General features: G+C 45.1%; 2 protein-coding genes across 2 annotated transcripts; one reads left to right on the top strand and one right to left on the bottom strand.

Annotated features, from left to right (window-relative positions):
- Positions 1 to 22: 22 nt before the first annotated feature.
- On the top strand, positions 23 to 3256 carry CD3D (CD3 delta subunit of T-cell receptor complex; the record flags this gene model as incomplete). Its single annotated transcript, XM_084249840.1, has 6 exons — positions 23 to 54; positions 1435 to 1532; positions 1925 to 2137; positions 2493 to 2624; positions 2945 to 2988; positions 3191 to 3256. The coding sequence occupies 6 exons, from the start codon at positions 23 to 25 to the stop codon at positions 3254 to 3256; spliced, it is 585 nt and encodes a 194-aa protein (XP_084105966.1).
- A 7801-nt stretch (positions 3257 to 11057) lies between these two features.
- On the bottom strand, positions 11058 to 12670 carry CD3E (CD3 epsilon subunit of T-cell receptor complex; the record flags this gene model as incomplete). Its single annotated transcript, XM_084251474.1, has 3 exons — positions 12498 to 12670; positions 11938 to 11984; positions 11058 to 11114 (listed from the first exon to the last, which is right to left on the bottom strand). The coding sequence occupies exons 1-3, from the start codon at positions 12649 to 12651 to the stop codon at positions 11058 to 11060; spliced, it is 258 nt and encodes an 85-aa protein (XP_084107600.1). The 5' UTR covers positions 12652 to 12670.
- Positions 12671 to 19514: the final 6844 nt, after the last annotated feature.

Raw genomic sequence — 19514 nt, 5'->3', positions numbered from 1 at the left:
GCCAGGTATTGGAGACACAGAAATGATCCAGCCATACGTGTACTCTGCCCTCAGGTAAATTACAGTTCATCTGCCGTTATGTTGAGAGTTTTGGGTTCCCTTATATCATAGGGGAAGAAAATCCATTTTTCCCAGGGGACACTGAATCCTGCCTGTGAGTCAATAATATTATAACTAATAACTATCTCTTATTGAGCACAAATGATGTGTCAGACCCCATGCAAGCATTTTATTGGAATCCTTATCATGATACTGAGGGAACTGGCTCTGAAAAATTCCATGATTGGTGCTAACCCAGCTGGGAGGAAGTATTGGAGTAAAGATTCAAATCTCTAGCTGGGGGAGGACTCTAAATCCCAGGCTCCCATTGGTAAGAAGCAGCTTAGTCTGGTAGCCCAGCCTGCCCACGGAAAGGCCCCGAGCGAGACCAGGAATGGCAAGGGCTAGTAGGTCTTGCTCATGTGATTGGGCCGACAGCTTTTCTCAAGCGTTCTCAGAGGTGGCAGTTTTTAGGTGGTGAGTTAACACAGTTATGTTGCTGACAGGCCCTGAAGTTACTGTTTTTCATCAGTGATGGAGGAAAGCCCTCCTAAATCTTTTACTTTCTGGGAGTCTAGGCAGCCTTTCCATCTTCTTTGCTCTCCCTTTGCCCCACCCACGCTCCCTGTTCAGAGAAAGGGCAATTTGCACCTGCTTCCTTTTTCCCCCACCCCCAGTCTCCCTCTACCCCGAGAGTCTCCCATCATCAACGGTAGACAACAGAAAAATGGGTGTCATGTAGTTCCTCCCCCACCCTTTGCTTTTTCCGGTACCAGTGAGTCAGTTGGGGGAGGGCAGTTCTCTCCCTGGCTGAGAGTTCTGTGGTCTGGGTCTATCAACTGGATAAATTCTGCTGGAAGATGGAACACAGCGGGTTTCTAAGTGGCCTGGTGTTGGCCGCCTTCCTCTTCCAAGGTAAGACTTCTCCAGGTTGGTGAGGGCATCTTGGAGAAGGGACATGGGAGGATATTACTATCTTGAGTGCGGTCTACTAAAAATCCTTCTCAATACTAGCTTCGGTTCACCAAACTGGGTCGTCAAGAAGGGGAGGATTGAGATGTAGCACAGGGTATGGGAAAGAGCCTCTTGGCTGGGACTGACTCCAGTTGGGGGGAGTCTTTGCCTGAAGGTCTTAGGCCAGAGATCTGTAGGATTGCGATGTGCGCATGGCTATGGCTAACGCTGGAAATGGGGGAGCTTTTCCATCTAGGGCAGATGGCCTCTGGGATCCAAGACTCTTGGTCACTTGGTCATCACCCCTAGGGCCATGCCCCGGTGCTCAGAGGACGGCTTTAAGAGAAAAATTTAGTAGGAGGGAGGGACGATTTGGGGTAGTAGGATGATCAACTCATCCTGGCTTGCTGGTTTATGTCCCAGAAACCCTCTCAATTCCAGGCACACTGGAATTAACGAAGACCTCAGTAGGCAGCTGCTTCGGGACATCCAGGATTTCCACTGGAAACAGATCTCCAAGGAAGACATGACTGGAGGATGTAAAGCATCTCTCCATGACTATAGATGCATATACTCAGAGGCATAAGAAGTAGCTTTTTCGGGGTTTTCTAGAGGAAGCTGAGGTACCCAAATTGGTAACTGAGTACCAAGCTCAGGAGCATGTAGATTCTATTTTTGTAGAATGTAGATACTCTGTGCTCCTCAGGGCCTGTCCTCTGCTTGCAGTGCATTCTTGGGTTCTTCCTGGGCCCTGCATTTTGTTGGGGAGTCTCTGAGTCTTTTCTTAATACGTCTGTCTCTCTCATTAGAAACATAAACTGTCCTAGACTTGCAATGTGCTCCTTCTTAGGTACGAACCTTCCCAGGACCAGGGATCTGGTGCGGACCAAACAACTGGCTCCAATTTTGTTTTTGTTTTTTTCTTTCTTAGTGAGCTCCTCAGCGATGGAGGTGAAGGAAATTGAGGAGATTGTATTTTTGATTTGCAATAACACCAATAGCACCATTGAAAAGATAATTGGAACAGAGAGGACATTAGTGAATAATTATGCTGTACACTTAGGAAAACGTATGCTGGACCCACGTGGATTATATGAATGCAAAAATGACACTAAAAAAGATACTCTGCAAATACATTATAGAAGTATGTACCTTCTGGAGTCTTTGGGTTGGAATTGATGGGGCATCTGCTTATGAGAAGGTTGTGGTGGACTAGTCTGTTCTCTAAACAAATAGGAATCACTCTACAATGGGATGAACCAGACTTTGGGGTCCTCAGAGGGAGAAAGCTTAACTAAATGAGAAGGAACAATAGGGACCTTGTGACTCAAGCAGTAATGGCTTGGTTGGGAGATTGGTTCGACCTAAAATGCCTTGTTTAAGTTCTCACAAAGCTGAAACTGCTTCTCAGTTCTCCGCAGGGGTTGCCTTATGAGGCCAAGATGGTTTCCTGATTTAGAAAACTCTCCATCTTTGTTCTTGGCTCTCTTCCTCCACAGTGTGCCAGAACTGTTTGGAGCTGGACTCAGGCACTTTGAGTGGCATCGTGGTCTCTGACATCATAGCCACTTTGCTCCTTGCTTTGGGAATTTACTGTTTTGCTGGACATGAGACTGGAAGGCTCTCTGAGGGTAAGGGACAGAGCCTATATGTGTGTTTGTGTGTGCGTATGTGTGTGTTTGTGTGTGCACGTGTGTACATGCACACACTTGCTGTAGGTGTGGGTGTGAGTGTGTATTTGATAAGGAAGGGGACAGCAGGTTTGTCCTCACCCAACAGTTCCTCTTACAATCTCATAAGGACTCCTACAACTGGCTATTGAGAGAACTTGTGTGCCCATGTTGCTTGCCAAGACTTCTGAGGGTGCAAGCAGCACCCCTGTTAGATGCTTGGAGTGTCACTGTCCCATCCTCTAATGCCCTGGATGACTCTTTTTCCATGCTTTTTCCAGCTGCTGACACTCAAGTTTTGATGAGAAATGACCAGCTCTATCAGGTGAGTCCTGGGGGCAATGAAGTGAGACTGGGTGGATTGAGCAGGCAGGGAGAGGCTGACAATAGGTGTTCTGTGTAGATGTGGAGGATCCTAGTGGGGAATTCATTACTGTGGGGTCTGGAAGGGTCAGCCATGAGCACCTACATCTGGGGCCCTCCCTGGGAGAGTTCTGACCCTGCCTTTTTCCCCCTCTTCATCTTAGCCCCTCCGAGAGCGGAACAATGACCAGTACAGTAGTCTTGGGGAAAACTGGCATCGGAACAAGTGAACCTGAGACTGGTTGTGTGCAGGAGCATCAGTTATTGACCATCCCTCCTCTCCCCGCTCAGCCAATAAAGATGATCTCTTACACTCGGCAGGCCCGTGGACTTTTCAAAGTTCCTTGGGCAAGGTCCTGTCTTGGCTGCACCCTCGCCCTCCCTGCCCACCTGTGTGCCATTTTCATCACTTTCCTCCCTCTGCCTCATGTGGACAGTGTGATGGGCAGTCTCCACCAAGTCCTGGTCCTCTGGTGCTTCTGACCTAATGGGCTGTAGGGGTGCAAGATCCGCTCCACTTCCCTCCCTTGGCTACTTGCTGCCTTGAGTCCCCTAACACATCCTTCCCAGGGGTTTGGCTTCCTCACCACAGCTGAGGGGAGGCTGCTGCACTCAGCGGCCCAGCCCCACAGCAGTTTCCATGACATCATGAGTGGAGGTGGAAAGACATCAAGGACTGTGCACTCTTATCAGGAGATGGAGTGTGTATGTGACACTTTTGCTAAGGGCGTGGCCTTGACCTCGTGACCCCTGTGGAGTGTGAGGAGGTCTCAGCCTAGACCCCTAGAGTCCCTTTTTTCCTGAATGGAAGTTTCCATTTTATGTATATATGCATGTGTCTGTCTGTCTCTTTCCCCACAGTCTGTCCCTGCTCTGCCCTTGTCTTCTGCATAATAAATTGGCATGAGAAACCCTTTGTTAATGAAAACACATTATTTTTCTCCACCTGCTTGGAAAGCTGGAGTTTGAGACTTGGTGGGGGCTTGAGATATTTTCAATGTCTGTCATCTTCAGCCACTGGGTAAGTGGTGATCCTGAAAAATCGGGAGGCTGAAGGATTTATTAAAAATATGGGCTCCTGGGCCTCCCCTGGTGGCGCAGCAGTTGAGCGCTGGGCTGCGAAGCTGCCTGTAGCTTCTGCGGTGCCGGTTTGATTCCCAGCTGCCGGCGAGGGTCCCACATGGCTCGCAGACCTCTCCTGCCGCCCGCTGCTCCCCTCAGCAGTGTACTTCAGTCTGCCTGCTCTGCTCCCCGCTCTGGCTCTGGTGAATTCTCTCACTCTCCTGTGCTTCTGACTGTACCCAGTGTTTGTATAAATAAATAAATAAATAAATAAATAAATAAATAAATAAATAAATCTTAAAAAAAAAAATATGGGCTCCATTCGAGGTATGTAGTCCCCAGGTGATTCTGAAGCAGCCCCAGTTCAGAGTGTCTAGGTTAGAGAAAGAATTGAAGCCACTTACTCTCTTGTGCTATTTATGCCCATTTCTGTCTGCTATAGCTGGGAATCCCTCCTTTTGTAAGGGGAGAGTTCCCACCTATGGTACCTATGGTACCTAGTTCCCAGCTTTCTACTTACTTCTCTGAGTAAGAGTAATTTAATGAATGTTAGGACAGTTTAATGAGTGGAAGTTCCCCAGATCACTATAGCCAAAGGAGAAACAAATTAGCAATCACATTCCCAGAGACCTGGAAGATTCTGCTCACTCTCTCCTCAAGATATACAGAGAACTTACTTTTGTTAGAGTCAGAACTTCCAATACACATACGCTTCCTTGATGGTTATGGTGGATTCCTACCCTTAAACTCTCTTACTGTGGGCCTCCTAACCCCAGATCCTACTTCCACATTTGATCCCTCCACTCCTTCCAGAGCTGATATTACAACACTCTACATCCTTCCCACGTCCTGCACACCTCCTCTGTGCTCTTCTGTCCTTCATACCACTCGACAGTTCTCGGCATTGGCTGCGTGCTGGAGTCTCCTGGAGAACTTTACAAGTACTGAAGCCTGTGAAGCACCCTCAGAAATTCTGGTTTTACTGACCTAGGGAATCAAGACTTTAAAAACTCTGCAGGGCGATACCAATGTGACACACAGTCCTCCACCTGAGCCCTTTGGGAATCTTATGTCCCTTCCATCTCACTCTCTTTTTGTGCTTTTAAAAAACAAATTTTACAAACATGGGTAAATTATATATTTAAGATATAAGTTTTGGCATATGTGTATTCTTGAGAAACATCACCATAATCAAGGTAATGAACAAGTCAACACCCTGAACAGTTTCCTTGTGTTCCTTTGCAGGTGGCTCTCCTCTCTTCCCCTCCTTTCCAACTTTCACCCCAGCCCTCCAGGCAACTGCTGACCTGCTTAGTCACTATAGATTTAATTTCTATAGAATTTTGTATCCATGAGATAACATGTAATATTACTAACATAATATTACATACTATAATATGTATCCTTTTAAAATCCACTCTTTCCTTAGCATAATTATTTTGAGATTCGTGTATCCTGTTGTATGTATCAACAATTATTTCCTTTTTATTATTCAGTAATATTCCATTATATGTATATACCATGCCTTGTTTATATATTCACCTGTTGATAGTCTTTTTGGGTAGTTTCTTGGTTGTGCTATTCAAATAAAGCTCCTATGAACATTCATGTAAAAGTTATTGTGAGCTCACTTGCTTTTATTGTTATTGAATAAACACTCAGGAGTGGAATGGCTGGGATACAACTTTAAAGAAAGTGGTTTAATTCTTCTAGGTCCTTTGTACTCGCCTATAATTGACTTCTCCATTATTACAACATTCTTACTGAGATTGTCATCAAAATTGTGTTGGAAGTGTAGATCCATTTGGGGGAATTGATAACAATATTGAGTGTTTGAGTCTATGAATGAGTCTTTTGCCAGATTTATCCCTAAGTATTTTATAGTTCATGTTTTGATGCTTTTGCATTTTAAAAAGCTTCAGTTTCCGGGCCTCCCCGATGGCGCAGCGGTTGAGCGCTGGGTTGCGAAGCTGCCTGCGGCCTCTGCAGCGCCAGTTCGATCCCCGGCTGCTCCCTGGCCACCAGAGGAGGGTCCCGCATGGCGCGCAGACCTCCCCTGCAGCCCGCTGCTCCCCTCAGCAGTGTATTTCGTTGGTCTGCCTGCTCTGCTCCCTGCTCTGGCTCTGGTGAATTCTCTCACCCCCCCGCGCTTCTGACTGTACCCATTGCATGTTTAAACAAAACAAACAAACAAATAAATAAATAAAAAACATGCCTCTATTAAAAAAAATTAAAAAAAACAAAACAAAACAAACAAAAAAAAGCTTCAGTTTCCAATTTTTCAAATAATTCTTTTTTTGCTCTCATAGTTTCCTGACTTGCATACTCTGATCAGTACCCAGCTAAAGACTGGAGAAGAGGGGTCAGAGCTTTCTAGGCTCTGCTTGGTTCTGCCATTCTGTTCCACAGCCTTCTTGTCTAGATAGGAAGTAGAGAAATCCTAGAGATCTCCTTGTTTGTTTTTCATCTCTCAGAGATCAATATCCATGGTTGCCTGGTATCCAGTGTCAATATTCAAAATATCTTCATTTTATCTCAAGTTTTAGTTGTTCCAGGCAGAAGGGTAAACCCAATCCCTGTTACTTCACTTTGGCCAGAGGAAGAAATTTATCTTTTTCTTTTATATATTTTTTTAAAGATTTATTTATTTATGCATACAAGAGCTGGGGTACAGGCTAGAGATGCAGGGGGCGAGGGGGGGGGTGAGAGGATTCACCAGAGACATAGTGGAGAACAGAACAGGCAGACCAACTGAAATACACTGCTGAGGGGAGCAGCATGTGAGACAGGAGAGGTCTGCTGTGCCATGTGGGCAGCTCCCTGGCCGACCGGGGGATCGAACTCGTGCTGCAGAGGTTGCAGATTGCTTCACAGTGGGGTGCTTAACCCTATGCCCCACCAGGGAGGCCCTCATTTACATTCTTGACTTTTCCTTTATTTTATACTCCTTTCTTCACTGTGTTCCATCCATGTGCTGTATCCTATGGCAACTGCAGGGTACTCATAAGCTGTTCATTTCTCTTAGCCTCTACCTTCTCTATATAATCTGCCTCCTAAGTCCCTCTTATCTTCCTCACTCAGCATTCACCTTTACCCTGTATTACTCTGCTTTTGCCACACAATTAGGAAACCTGCTCAGAATTTCAAGTCCACTTTCAATCCTCTCATCTACATTTCATTTTGATAGGAGACCTTTGACCCTGATGCCAGTCAGTATCGGAAACCAGTGGGTACCTGTGGTCGGACTTCACAAGTAAAACACATGCTCAAGGTCAGGATAAAAGAGAAATTAAGAGAGCTGTTGTTCTCAGTTTTAAGTCTGAGAGTGGGGATAGGAGATTGGAGTAAACAGGACCTCTGGGTCCACACCCTAATGAGTGAATAGGGTGTGGTTATGTAGTGACAGGTATTCTATGATGCTGGAATTGTCTTTGGTTTCTGAGTTATCAGGAAAGTGAAGGTCTTTCTGGTTTCTTAGCATCTCCTCCAATCCTTCTACTTTAAGAAATTCCTGAATAAAAAGAGTGCTCAGGGTCAAAGAGATCAAGGCTCATTGGGAAAAGTTGGGAAATGTTTTTTGTCATTGCATCTAGTCACAGGATAAGAGAAGGGGAAGATATCAGGTAATCAGATCTGTTTCCTAATTAGGAGTCCATAAGGTGGAGTGAGGAGTTCGAAGGAATCGAGAAGGGGAAGAGTTGTAGGCATCATGGAAGCCAAGGAAATGAGCAGTCAACCTTTGTTGTACCTGTGAGGAGTCTGTTTTGAAAGGCAGGCCTCTTGGAATTGGAAAAGGGAGGGCACTGCCACTGGCTTCTACAAGAGTTTTGGGAGTGGCTGTAGAGAAGCCAGGAGGCAGGGGTTTGGGGGAAATGAGCAAGTTGACGTAGCTAGTGTAGATGTCTCTTTCGGGAAGCTTAGTAGAGAAGGGCAGAGATCTAAAGGCCATTCTTCTTTTTTTTTTCAAAGATTTATTTATTTATGCTTACAAGAACTGTGGTACAGGCCAGCGGTGCCGGGTGGGGGGGGGGAGTTGAGAAGATTCATCAGACACAGAGCAGGGAGCAGAACAGGTGGATTGACTGAAATACACTGCTGAGGGGAGCAGTGGGCAAGACAGGAGAGGTCTGATGCGCCATGTGGGTTAGCTCCCTGGCCGAGGATTGAACTAGTGCTCCAGTGGCTGTGGATAGCGTCATAATGCTGCAATTTAACCCTTGCGCCATCAGGGAGGACCCTAAAGTCCATTCTTAATGAATTATAATCTCCTTGAAGACAGGAACTGTTTATTTGTATTCCTTTAACATTTAGCACAGTGTTGTTCTGCCACATGAGTGATTAGAAAAGCACTTATTGATGGGCCTCCCCTGGTGACACAGCGGTTGAGCGCTGTGTCAGCTTGTTGAGCTTGTTCATTCCCGGGCCGCCGGCAAGGGTCCCACAAAAAAAAAGAAAAAAAAAGAAAAAAAGAAAAGCACTTATTGAAGGAACACCTAAGCAATTAAATACAGAGCTATACAGGCAGGAAGATGGAGAGAATTCTTTATGATCACAGTCAGTAGCGATGGCCGTTCAGACAAGAGAGCTGGACAGTCCTAGCTGCTAATTCCAGCTCTGCCCCTCATAACTGTGCAACAAGGGGAAATGACTTAACTTCTTTAAGTCTCTATAACCTCACCTATAAAATGAGGACACCACCACCTACCTTATCTAGTTGTGAGCATTAATGAGATAATGCACACCAAGTGCCAAGTACAATTTCTAGAGCATAGCACAGTAAGTCCTCAATGTTATTGATAGCTTCTTTGAAACTGGGACTTGACCTTAGGCCAATTGATATAAATGAGTTCAGTTCCCACAACATGTTTCTGGTCACAAAAACATCACCAAACTTCTAAATAAAGACCCCAATTACTCCTAATACTATATAATACTTTGCATACATGCATGCATTCATCTCTAACGTGTTTATTCCAGTCTAGGCTCTCTGGTGCTTATCCTGGCAGGTCAGAACGCTCAGCCCTGGACAGGAAGCCCTCCCTTCTCAGGGCACACTCACACTCACACTCACTCAGACAGGGACAACTGAGAGAAACCAATGGGATGTGGGAGGAAACCAAAGTACCCACAGACAATCCATGCAGACATGACAAGAATGTGCAAACTCACATGGACTGGCCCAAGCAGGGAATGGATTTCCTTTCTCATCAGCACGCTAATAAATGATGTTGAATAAAATGCCATTATTTGAGGACCTGCTGTAATGTTCACTCAATGCCTGTTTTGTGTTTACTACACTGAGCCACACCTCCTCTGTCTGGGTGTCATCAAATACACCTGCCACCTCTGGGCCCACCCCCTTCCTCCGCAGCCCCTTGATCTGCAGCTAGAGGGCTAATGGCATGGAACCTCCTTTAAACGTAAGAGCTGAGCACTTAGTGGGAAAGCAGCAGCTCTTCCACAGGGACCCATACTCAGCAACTGCGGCCACCAGCCCAGGGCTAACCGAGTACAGTAGGTGGAGGGTTGCTCACCGCGAATGGCTTTTTCAGACGTGGCCACACACAAAAATAGCTCTGTGGTCACCAGGGAGGTGACCTCATGCAGTGAGGGGGAGAAGAGGACCTGCTGGCTTGAGCTGGACTAGGCCAGATACTCATTGCTCCGGCTTTCTCTGTGCAAGCTGAGCATGGGAGCCTCCCATACAGGCCTCTAGTGGCTGCCTTGCCTCTTGCCTCATTCAGCGCTCAGCCCACATCCTGGCTGCTCAACCGCAACCTGCTCTGGCTGCAGATCTGCTGCCTCTGGCACCTCCCTCCTCCACCTCCCCCAGCCCTGCTCAGTGACGCTTTCTTTTCAAGGCAGCTTGTGGAAACTGGTGTCCCATCCCCCAGCCCTTTACACCCCCACCCTTCACACTTATGGTCTTCCTGGGCCTTTGGGACTGTTTTTCTGTCTTGCCCATTTTCTGAGCTGCTCTCTCCCTCAGGGAGCATCACTTGCACTCTGCGCCCTTGGTGTTGTCCTCGAAGTTAGTCAAATGACTGTTCTCTCTCTCTTTCTTTCTCTCTTTCTCAATCTCTCTCTCGCTCTCATATTTTCTCTCTCTTTGGATGCCCTCTCCAAAGAGAACTTCGGTGAACCCCCCTACCAGCTGTGGAAACAGGTAGAAAGTGCATTTGGGATCATCGCTGGGAATTAACCAAAGGTAGGGGGATCTGAGTCATCTCAGGAAATCAGGCAGCCTCTCAGGATCTCCCAATAAGGAGGGACAGTCAGTAACTTTTCTGTCAAATACACTTTATTTCTTTTATCTTTCAGCTGACAAGGAGCTTAGCATATTCATGAAGTTGCAAAAGACCCTTGAGGGGGCCGTGGTGGGGGGGGTGCTGGAAGGTGGGCAGCAGTGGGGTGAGGAGCCTGTAGGGCTGGGTCTTGGCTGGGTCTGTGAATGGGGAAGAGGCAGAATCTCCACCAGCATTTTCGCCGTTCCCTCAGAGGGTTGCCTAAGAGACAACTGGAAAAATGGACAATTAAATGAAATAATTAGGGGTGAGGGCAACTATGCAGGAAAAAGAAAGAACTAGAGGAAGAAGTAATGTCCACCAGGGAAGCAGGTTAACTGGGGGTGGGTGGGTGAATAATCAGAATAAATATCCTGACATAGGGCCAGGCCAGCTGTGAGGCAATGGGCAGTCATGTTGTTTCAAAGGACAATGAAGCAGCAAGATCCTAGAACAGGGAGCCAGCAAAGGCAGCAGGACGGAGGCATCTGGGGACAAAGCTGTAGGGTGTGAGTTCCACAGAAGCACAGGTGTTTTAGGGCAGCCCCGATTTTAGGACATCCTTTTCCCCCTAACACAGGGACAATTCTCCTGCGGGTGCAAAACTCTTCTGGGACAGGGAGTAGCAGAGAGCCTGGAGAAGAGCCAGACCTGGGCCAGGGGGAGGCAGTGTCCTCAGGAGCTGTCAGACGCCTCTGTGGTTCAGACCCGCATACAAGTCCCGCTGGCCTTTCCGGATGGGCTAAGAGGGAGAGAGGGGGGTTGTGAGCAGGGTGGAAGGAAGCAGTGCCTAAAAAAGAAGGGCTTCTGAAAATCTAGCTTCAGTGAAATGGAGGCAGGTTGGAATTTTAACTTGGCAGTGACTGGTAATAGACCTGAACCAGCCCCTCTTTCTGTGAACCTCAACTTTCCAATCTCAAACATGGCGATCTGCAGACCCACCTCTAAGGGCATCTGTCAGGATTAAATGAAGTCAAAAGCGAATGCTACGTAAGTGGCTGGTACCTAATAAATATCTGCTGAGCCTGTCCTGGTGTGATGTTCAAAATACTTAATAATCAGTAATGCACACACCAACTGATCAGGATAATCCCAGTGGTCCTTTGCTATGCCAGGTATTAACTCTTTAGCTGCCAAATCAAGAGGCAGTCTAACAGGGGAGAGGCTGTGATGTTTGGCAGGGTACATGCTGGGGGTTGGGGTGGGAGTGTGGGGTTATTTGCCAGTGATGAAGCATTTTAATAACTGGTATGACTGTACTGGTCTCTGCGAGTGGAACATCAGTCTTCAGTTTATCATGTTAGAATGTGCATATTGGTATTCCCCATGGCCATATCCTAGCTAATGAATAAATCAGAGAAAGGGGAGTGCCCAGCCCAGCCCCACTGCTCAGTGATCATGCGGGTCATGATGAAGTCATGCAGCCATTGGGATGGCGGCCGTGTTGGACTCTGAAGGAGGCAGAGGCAGGCACATGGTGGACTATTCTGGGAGGCCAGACAGATAGTCCCATCTATTCCCTTGTCCCTTAGAAGGACCACTCTCTCCACTCGATCCCCTGTTACCTCATAGTCTGGGTTGGGAACTGGTGGTGGCCGCTCCTTGTTTTGCCCTGCAGAGAAGGAAGGAGGAAACACTCATTTTCATGAGAAAACACCAATTTCATGCAATGAGACCCAGCTCAAGGAGCCCCTCAACTTCTCCCTTATTCCATCTCAGTCTTCCTTACTCTTTTTCCTTCTTTCATCCCACCTCTAATGACACCCGCACTGCTCATTGCTTTGTGGTCCCCCTTAACACAAGATCCTTCCACTGTCTTTCCATGGGGAAAGAGAGAGGAAAAGGCAGGAACTAATGTCTGAAGGTTCCTCTTCCTACAGCTTGGACATGGAATGTGATTATTTCAGGACACTGATAGGCATGTGAGAAAGTCCATCCTGTTAATAAACATTTTTGTACTCTCTTAGAATGGGAAAGGGTGAAATGACCTGAGATGTAAAACACTCTGTGGAGATTTTGACACTACAGGAAATGTGCTATAGAAGCTATAGGACTTCTTGCCCACGATGGTCCTGGCCGCTATCCCCCCTTGGCGGGAATCTCACCTACTCTCCATATTTCTTACCCCTGGGCCTGCCACCGGTACCCGTCGCCCTCGTCACAGGCTTGGCCTTGGCCTTTCTGTTCTTGCTCCAGTAATATACCACAAACAGCAGGCCCAGAGTAATGCAGACGTCCACTATGATGATTACGGCCACCGCCATCACATTCACCTCCATGCAGTTCTCACACACTGTGGGGGTGGGGGTGGGGGGTAAGAAGAAAGGAAGATACAGGACACAGGAGATGAGGAAGGCACAAAGAAGGTCACCTCAGTGCTCACATGCTTGCCTTGACCAACTCGTTTACAACGAGCAATGTGTGGTGATTGTGAACAGAAGCTCTGCAGTCAGGCAGTCCCAGATTCAAGTCCCAGTTCCCTTACTTACTGACTGAGAGTTGTGAAATGTGCTTCAACTCACCAAGCCTCTGTTTTCTCATTTATAAAATGGGAATAAAAATAGTATTTAACATGATTTTTGAGAAGTTTACACTAAAATATTGCTGGCAAGTGCTTGTTCTAGTGCTTGAAACTTACTAAGCACCCGGCAAATGTTAGCTATCATTATTTATTATTATGCCTTAATTTGTGACATTTTAGTATGGTGGTCTTGAGTCTCCTTTACAAATCCTCCTGAAGGACTTATTTTTCTGAATAAAGGATCAGATAAAGTCCCATCAGTGTGTCATAATTTTGGACATGATAGAAAGAGTCTAGTAGGGCTTGTGACTAGACTATCCACTATATTACCTCTTGCCTTCAGGTAGACACCATGTTTTTTATCTTTATCACACCAATAAGTACCACTGTCTTTCACTTCTGAAAAATTTTCCACCTCAAAGGTTTCTACTTTTGTTTCTAAATCGTTTCCTTTCACATTCCATTTTCTTTCATTTTCCTCATAAGGGCATTTCAGCTTTACTGTGGTTCCAGAGATGAAGATTTCATATTCTGGAGAAAGGGAGAAAGAAAAATTACAGGGCTAAACCAGAGGGCATGAAAGATGGAATATGTAAAGAGGGAATAGAGACTCTTTTTGAAGGTAACCTCAGAGTTAAGGTCCGGACATTGGGACATGGGAAAGGGTGATGGAGAGAAAGAAAAACCTTCCATGTTTCTAAGATGGGGATGAAAAGGAAGTGTTGGGAGGACCAGTGCATGGAGATAATCTCTCTCATTCAGTTCCTTCTCTCCTCTGCACTTACTGGCACTCTTAGACTGATAAACTTACGTGGAGGTAAAGAAGAGTCCGGTGGTTTCCCTGAAAATGAAAAGGAAAGAATGATAAGAAAATAAGTTTAAATTATAGGTAACATTTTCCAAGTGGACTAGATTATCCTCAAGAATTCCCAGTGGTGGCCTCCCCTGGTGGTGCAGCAGTTGAGCACTGGGTTGCGAAGCTGCCCGCAGCCTCTGCAGTGCCTGTTCGATCCCCGGCCGCTGGGCGAGGGTCCCACATGGCGCGCAGACCTCTCCTGCCACCCGCTGCTCCTCTTAGCAGTGTACTTCGGTCCTTCTGCCTGTTCTGCTTCCTGCTCTGGCTCTGGTGAATTCTCTCACCCTCCCCGTGCTTCTGACTGTACCCAGTACTTGTATAAATAAATAAATAAAAAGAATTCCCTGTGGGCCCCTCCTTTAGGGTGCCCTAAATCTTAAAGGCAAGTGACATACCTAGCCAATGAGGCATGCTCATAGAGACAACTCAGATACATGAAATTGATAGTGTACCAGCATGTGCTCCTACATATAAAACCATGAAAGCTCAGAAAGTTAAAATTCTAAAACTGAAGTCTTCATGATTATCTTCTTGCATTAACAAGAACCACATTTCACAGAGATAGGAGAGGGCTTCTTAGCGATAAAGACCTTCCCACCTCTGAATCATTAATTCTTGTGTTCACCTATTTTTTTTTAGTATTCAGAAGTTCTTTTTTTTTTTTAAAAAAAGATTCATTTATTTGTGCATACAAGAGCTGGCGTATAGGCCAGAGATGCAGGAGGATGAGCGGATTCACCAGAGACAGAGTGGGGAGCAGAACAGGCAGATTGACTGAAATACACTGCTGAGGGGAGCAGCGGGGGAGACAGGAGAGGTCTGCTGCGCCATATGTGTCAGCAAACTGGCCAGGATCAAGCTTGTGCTGCAGTGGCTGTCGATAGCTTCATAGTGTTGAGACTTAACCCCTTGCACCACAAGGGAAGCCCAAAAGTTCTTTTTCATAACTAACACAATCCCTCACAATAGAGATCAAACATCTTTTTTATTCTATACCACTTTTCTTTTGTTGTCCTTAAATTATGTAGAACACTCTAGATATTTTAAGGGAATGGTTCTTCTAATAAATAAAAAGGATTTATTTTAAATGACCTCTTAGTGCAATCAGCTCTCAATCAGTTTTGTTAGAAGGAGGGACCACTGGTGTGGATGACTGAAATCCAGCTACTTCCTTACAGCAGGGCAAGCTATGCTGGAGCCTGACTAGACAGCTAGGAGAGGGGTGAGTCAGTGGTGCTCAGAGACAGGCCTTTCTCTGTTAAAGAGAATTAAAGGTATTTGTGAGAATGGAATGGATTATGAAGTTGAAAATGATAGCACATAACTCAGAAAAAAATGCTAATTCTTTTCCTTTTTTCCTCCTTGGGGTCCCGCACCAAAGGAGAACAGAGCTGAGTTCTGACCCAGCTGATCAGACAGTTCCCTGGCTGAGATTCCTGAAAGCAAACAAGTCATTGTCCAGATGTGTCTGGTAATATTGGGAGTTGAGTATAGTGATAATATAGTTGATGTTATTCTTTTTTTTTTTTTAAAAAAAGATTTATTTATTTATTTATACAAGCACTGGGTATAGTCAGAAATGCGGGAGGGTGAGAGAATTCACCAGAGACAGAACGGGGAACAGAACAGGCAGACTGACGAAGTACACTGCTGAGGGGAGCAGCAGGTGGCAGGAGAGGTCTGCTCACCAAGTGGGACCCTCGCCAGCGGCTGGGGATCGAACTGGCACTGCAGAGGCTGCAGGCAGCTTCGCAGCCCAGTGCTCAACCACTGTGCCACCAGGGGAGGCCCTAGTTGATGTTATTTTGACTTAGAAATAATTTTCTCACACTGATATTTCTTAGAAATATTAAAAATCAACTAGAAATCATAATAAAATAATTTAAAAAGAAAGATGTTTCACTCTGGTACATTTGTTAGAAAAAGAAGGGTGAAGAAGATGGCTCACAACTTTCATTGCACAAATTCAGCAGCAGAGCTCAGATTTACACATGCCCACCAAAGGCCTTGATGCCTATGCTCAGGAACAGGTGTTCTCCCAAGATTTAATAGACATCCAGACACAATATTTCATAATAATTAAGAAAATGAGGGGTCCTCTCGGATAGTCTGGGGGTTAAGTCTCAGTGGTACTAAGGCCTGAGTTCCATGCCCAGCCATGGAGCTAACTCACATACGGTGCAGCAGACCTCTCCTGTCTCTCCTGCTGCTCCCCTAAGCAGTGTATTTCAGGAGATTTGCCTGTTCTGCTCCCCACTCTGCTTCTGGTGAATCCGCTCACCTCCCGCACCTCTGGCTTACACCCCAAAAATAAAAAGAAAATGAGTGTCGGTATCAGCTAAATCTGAATTTGTACTTATCTCTATGCTCACATTAATTAATTAATTATTATGAGCTATTTAATTATTTTAGATTAAATGTTATTAAAAATAACAAATGTTTTTGATTATGATAAATCTAGGTTTTCTTATCTGTAGAATAAAGATGTTAGGAGAATTAAATGAGGAAAATTAGGTAAAATGTTTAGGGGTATCCCTAGAATAAACTTGAATGTTTATTATCTAGTCTATCGGCTTCCTACAGCTAAAATTCCCCTGAAGTCAAAATTCATTCTATAGGTCAGATAATAATCTAAGAATTATTCATTCAATCTTCATCACGGCCATGCAAGCTAGGTACCTTGATGATTTCCATTTTGCACATGATGATACTATGGCACAGGGAAGCTAAGTGAATCATTTAGACACCTTGCAAGTAAGGAGTTGAACTAGTTAAAATATGGCATCTAGTTTCAGAGTTATGCTCTTAACCTCACACGGCAGTCTTATCTCCTCTGCTAATATACTCTTCTTCCCTGAAATACAAGCTTATGCTTTAAAACTTAGCTCAAGAATGAACCTCCTCTTGGGAGCCTTCCCCAACTATCCTCTGTAGATTGATCACTCACTTCTCCATTCTTTGTTTAGTCTGTATCTATCCATATCATAGCATGCAACACAGTATAATTTCAATTTTTTGTTTCTCCCACAAGACCATCAGCTTCTTGAGAAGAGGAAATTAGTGATGCATTCATGTATATGATCAATTATTCATTTCAAAAATATTCATTGAGGGCCTCCCGGGTGGCGCAAGGGGTTGAGTGCAGCGCTGGGAAGTGGCCCATAGCCTCTGCAGAGCGGGTTCAATTCCTGGCCGGCCAGGGAGATACCCACATGGAGCAGCAGATCTCTCCTGTCTCACCTGCTGCTCCCCTCAGCAGTGTTTTCGGTCCGTCTACCTATTCTGCTTCCCACTCTATCTCTGGTGGATCTTCTCACCCTCCCGCACCTCTGGCCTCTACCCCAGTTCTTGTATAAATAAATCTTTTAATAAATATTCATTGAGCACCTACTATGTGCCAGGCACTAGGCCAGGTAAATAAGAGTCTGTCTCTGTCTTCAATGAACTCATGATTTACACAAAAATAGTGGGGGCTCCAACCCACGTCCGCGTGCGTATTTTTTCTTGAACATATGCTCCAGGTACATATCATCTCAGCCTACATGACACTTAGAAAGAAACACACATATGTCCTATAGTTCCCACTAAAAGATAATTGTTTTCCCTTTAATAATTGTAGTTTGCAGTATTTATTATTGTGATTGTTCTCTTTGCTCTACATTTGAAAAGAGGTTGCGTAGAATGAAAATCCTCTTACCATCATTGTCATTTCCTGAAAGAGAAATGATAAGAAACCTTTAGCAATATGCTTATTACTTACAAAGATCAGACCCTACCCATGGGTTAGGATTCTTCCCTTAACCTTTAGTAAACAATGTATCTTCAAATTTCCCATGGCTGTATTTGAAAAGTTATGTTGAGTCCTATGTCCTGCAATAAACAACCCATGACTATTTACAAAAATAGGTCTTAAGTAATCATTTTGTAGTACATGCACATAGCAAGTCATTATATTGTACACTTCAAACTTACACAATTTTATGTGTCAATTACAAGTTATTATAGCTGGGGGGAAAATCTATATTTGGCATAAATTAAGTCATTGAAAAAAAAAACTCTAAATGCATGCAGAGATATGTTATCCTAAAGCATATTAGTGCTTTTGACATCTCTATCAATAATGTAATGTTAAATCATGCTGCATAGCAAAAAGAAAAATGAAGGATCCTAAGGACATTAACAGGCAGCGCAAAGACATGGAGATTGGCACAGTGGTTGCCTTTAAACAAAAAATCTATTCACTCAGTTTGGAGGAGCCAGTTGAATAGAAAAGCTTCTGATATTGGTACACTCCTGACACTACTGCTATGATTGAGAAAAGTCCAAGCCAGACACATATGCATGTGCACCCATGAGCGCACATGCACACACACATTCGGAGGGTTCAGACGTGTGATTCTGAACGGATAGTCAATACTGCCTCCATGTCTGTACAAGTACATCCTGTGCAAGTGTTCCTGCCACACCTACAAGAATTTACATCAAATATGAAATGTAAATAAATGTAAACTGTTGGTGCTTTCAACCTAATTTAGTTGTCTCAATTTTTTTCTTTTGAATAGCTAGGATTCATGATTTCCTGTGATCTCTGTTGCTTCCCTCTTGTTGGCTAGAACTTTCTTTAGACTTAGGAGGAAAACACAAAGGAGAAGATGGTAGAAACCTTCTCTATTTGTCTCTGTAAGAGCTCTGTAGCGGCTGGGAGAATGTTCCACTTATAAATACAATCAATCCTGGGCCGATTTCATAATAAGGAAAGAAAACATATCTTACCCTCTTGTGCCCAAGCGCCAACTAGAAAATAAATGATAATAATGAGTTAATAAACATTGTAAGTGTCTATAATTCCAAGCAGAAAAAGTGCTGTGGGTTAGCCTGGCCATTTATGAACATCTAAAATCCTTCCCAACTACGACTGGATCACAGCCATTCCTATACCCGAGGGGAGCAGCATGTACTGCTGGGTATTGACCAGGGGTTCCTGGTCAGTTTGGGGTAAAACAGAGAAATAAGCATCTAACTCTATATTTGACCAACAGAAATTAGAAAAAGTTGGGGCTGATTTTTGGGATATTGAGACACAGCCAAAGAATTTTGCAGCCAAGCCTCCCTTTTGAAACTTGGTCTCTGACTGTGGAAGAAAAGCAAGCTCTTGGGTAGGTACAAATGTTGTCATCCGCGTTCCATCTCTGACTCCTCCTAGTCTGAGGGTTCAATCTTTCCGTTTGTTTTCTGCTTGAGACACAGATGGAAATATTTGAAACTCTGACTACTCATCAACTTGAGTCTGTATAGAAGAGCTGATCACATTTCCGTGGGCCCTTCCAGGGTCCCCTCACTCAGTAAGAACTTGAATTCACACTACCATGACCATCTTCCCTGGCATTGCCTGAAAGTTTTTTTTTTTTTTTTTTTAATTTTCTAGAGGCATGTCTTATTTATTTATTATTTGTTTGTTTGTTTGGTCCATACATGCACTGGGCACAGTCAGAAGCACGGGAGGGTGAGAGAATTCACCAGAGCCAGAGCAGGGAGCAGAGCAGGCAGAAGGACCGAAGTACACTGCTGAGGGGAGCAGCGGGCGGCAGGAGAGGTCTGCACACCATGTGGGACCCTCCTCCGGTGGCCGGAGAGCAGCCGGGGATCGAACCGGTGCCGCAGAGCCCGCAGGTAGCTTCGCAACCCAGCGCTCAACCGCTGCGCCACCGGGGAGGCCCTGAAAGTTTTTGATAATCCTGGAATTCTCTATTAACCAGAAGCTTTTA

The sequence above is a fragment of the Talpa europaea genome (assembly GCF_964194135.1).
Source record: "Talpa europaea genome assembly, chromosome: 12".
NCBI lineage: Eukaryota > Metazoa > Chordata > Mammalia > Eulipotyphla > Talpidae > Talpa > Talpa europaea.
Note: the sequence above shows the minus strand (reverse complement) of the source record. Positions and strands in the feature narration are given on the sequence as shown.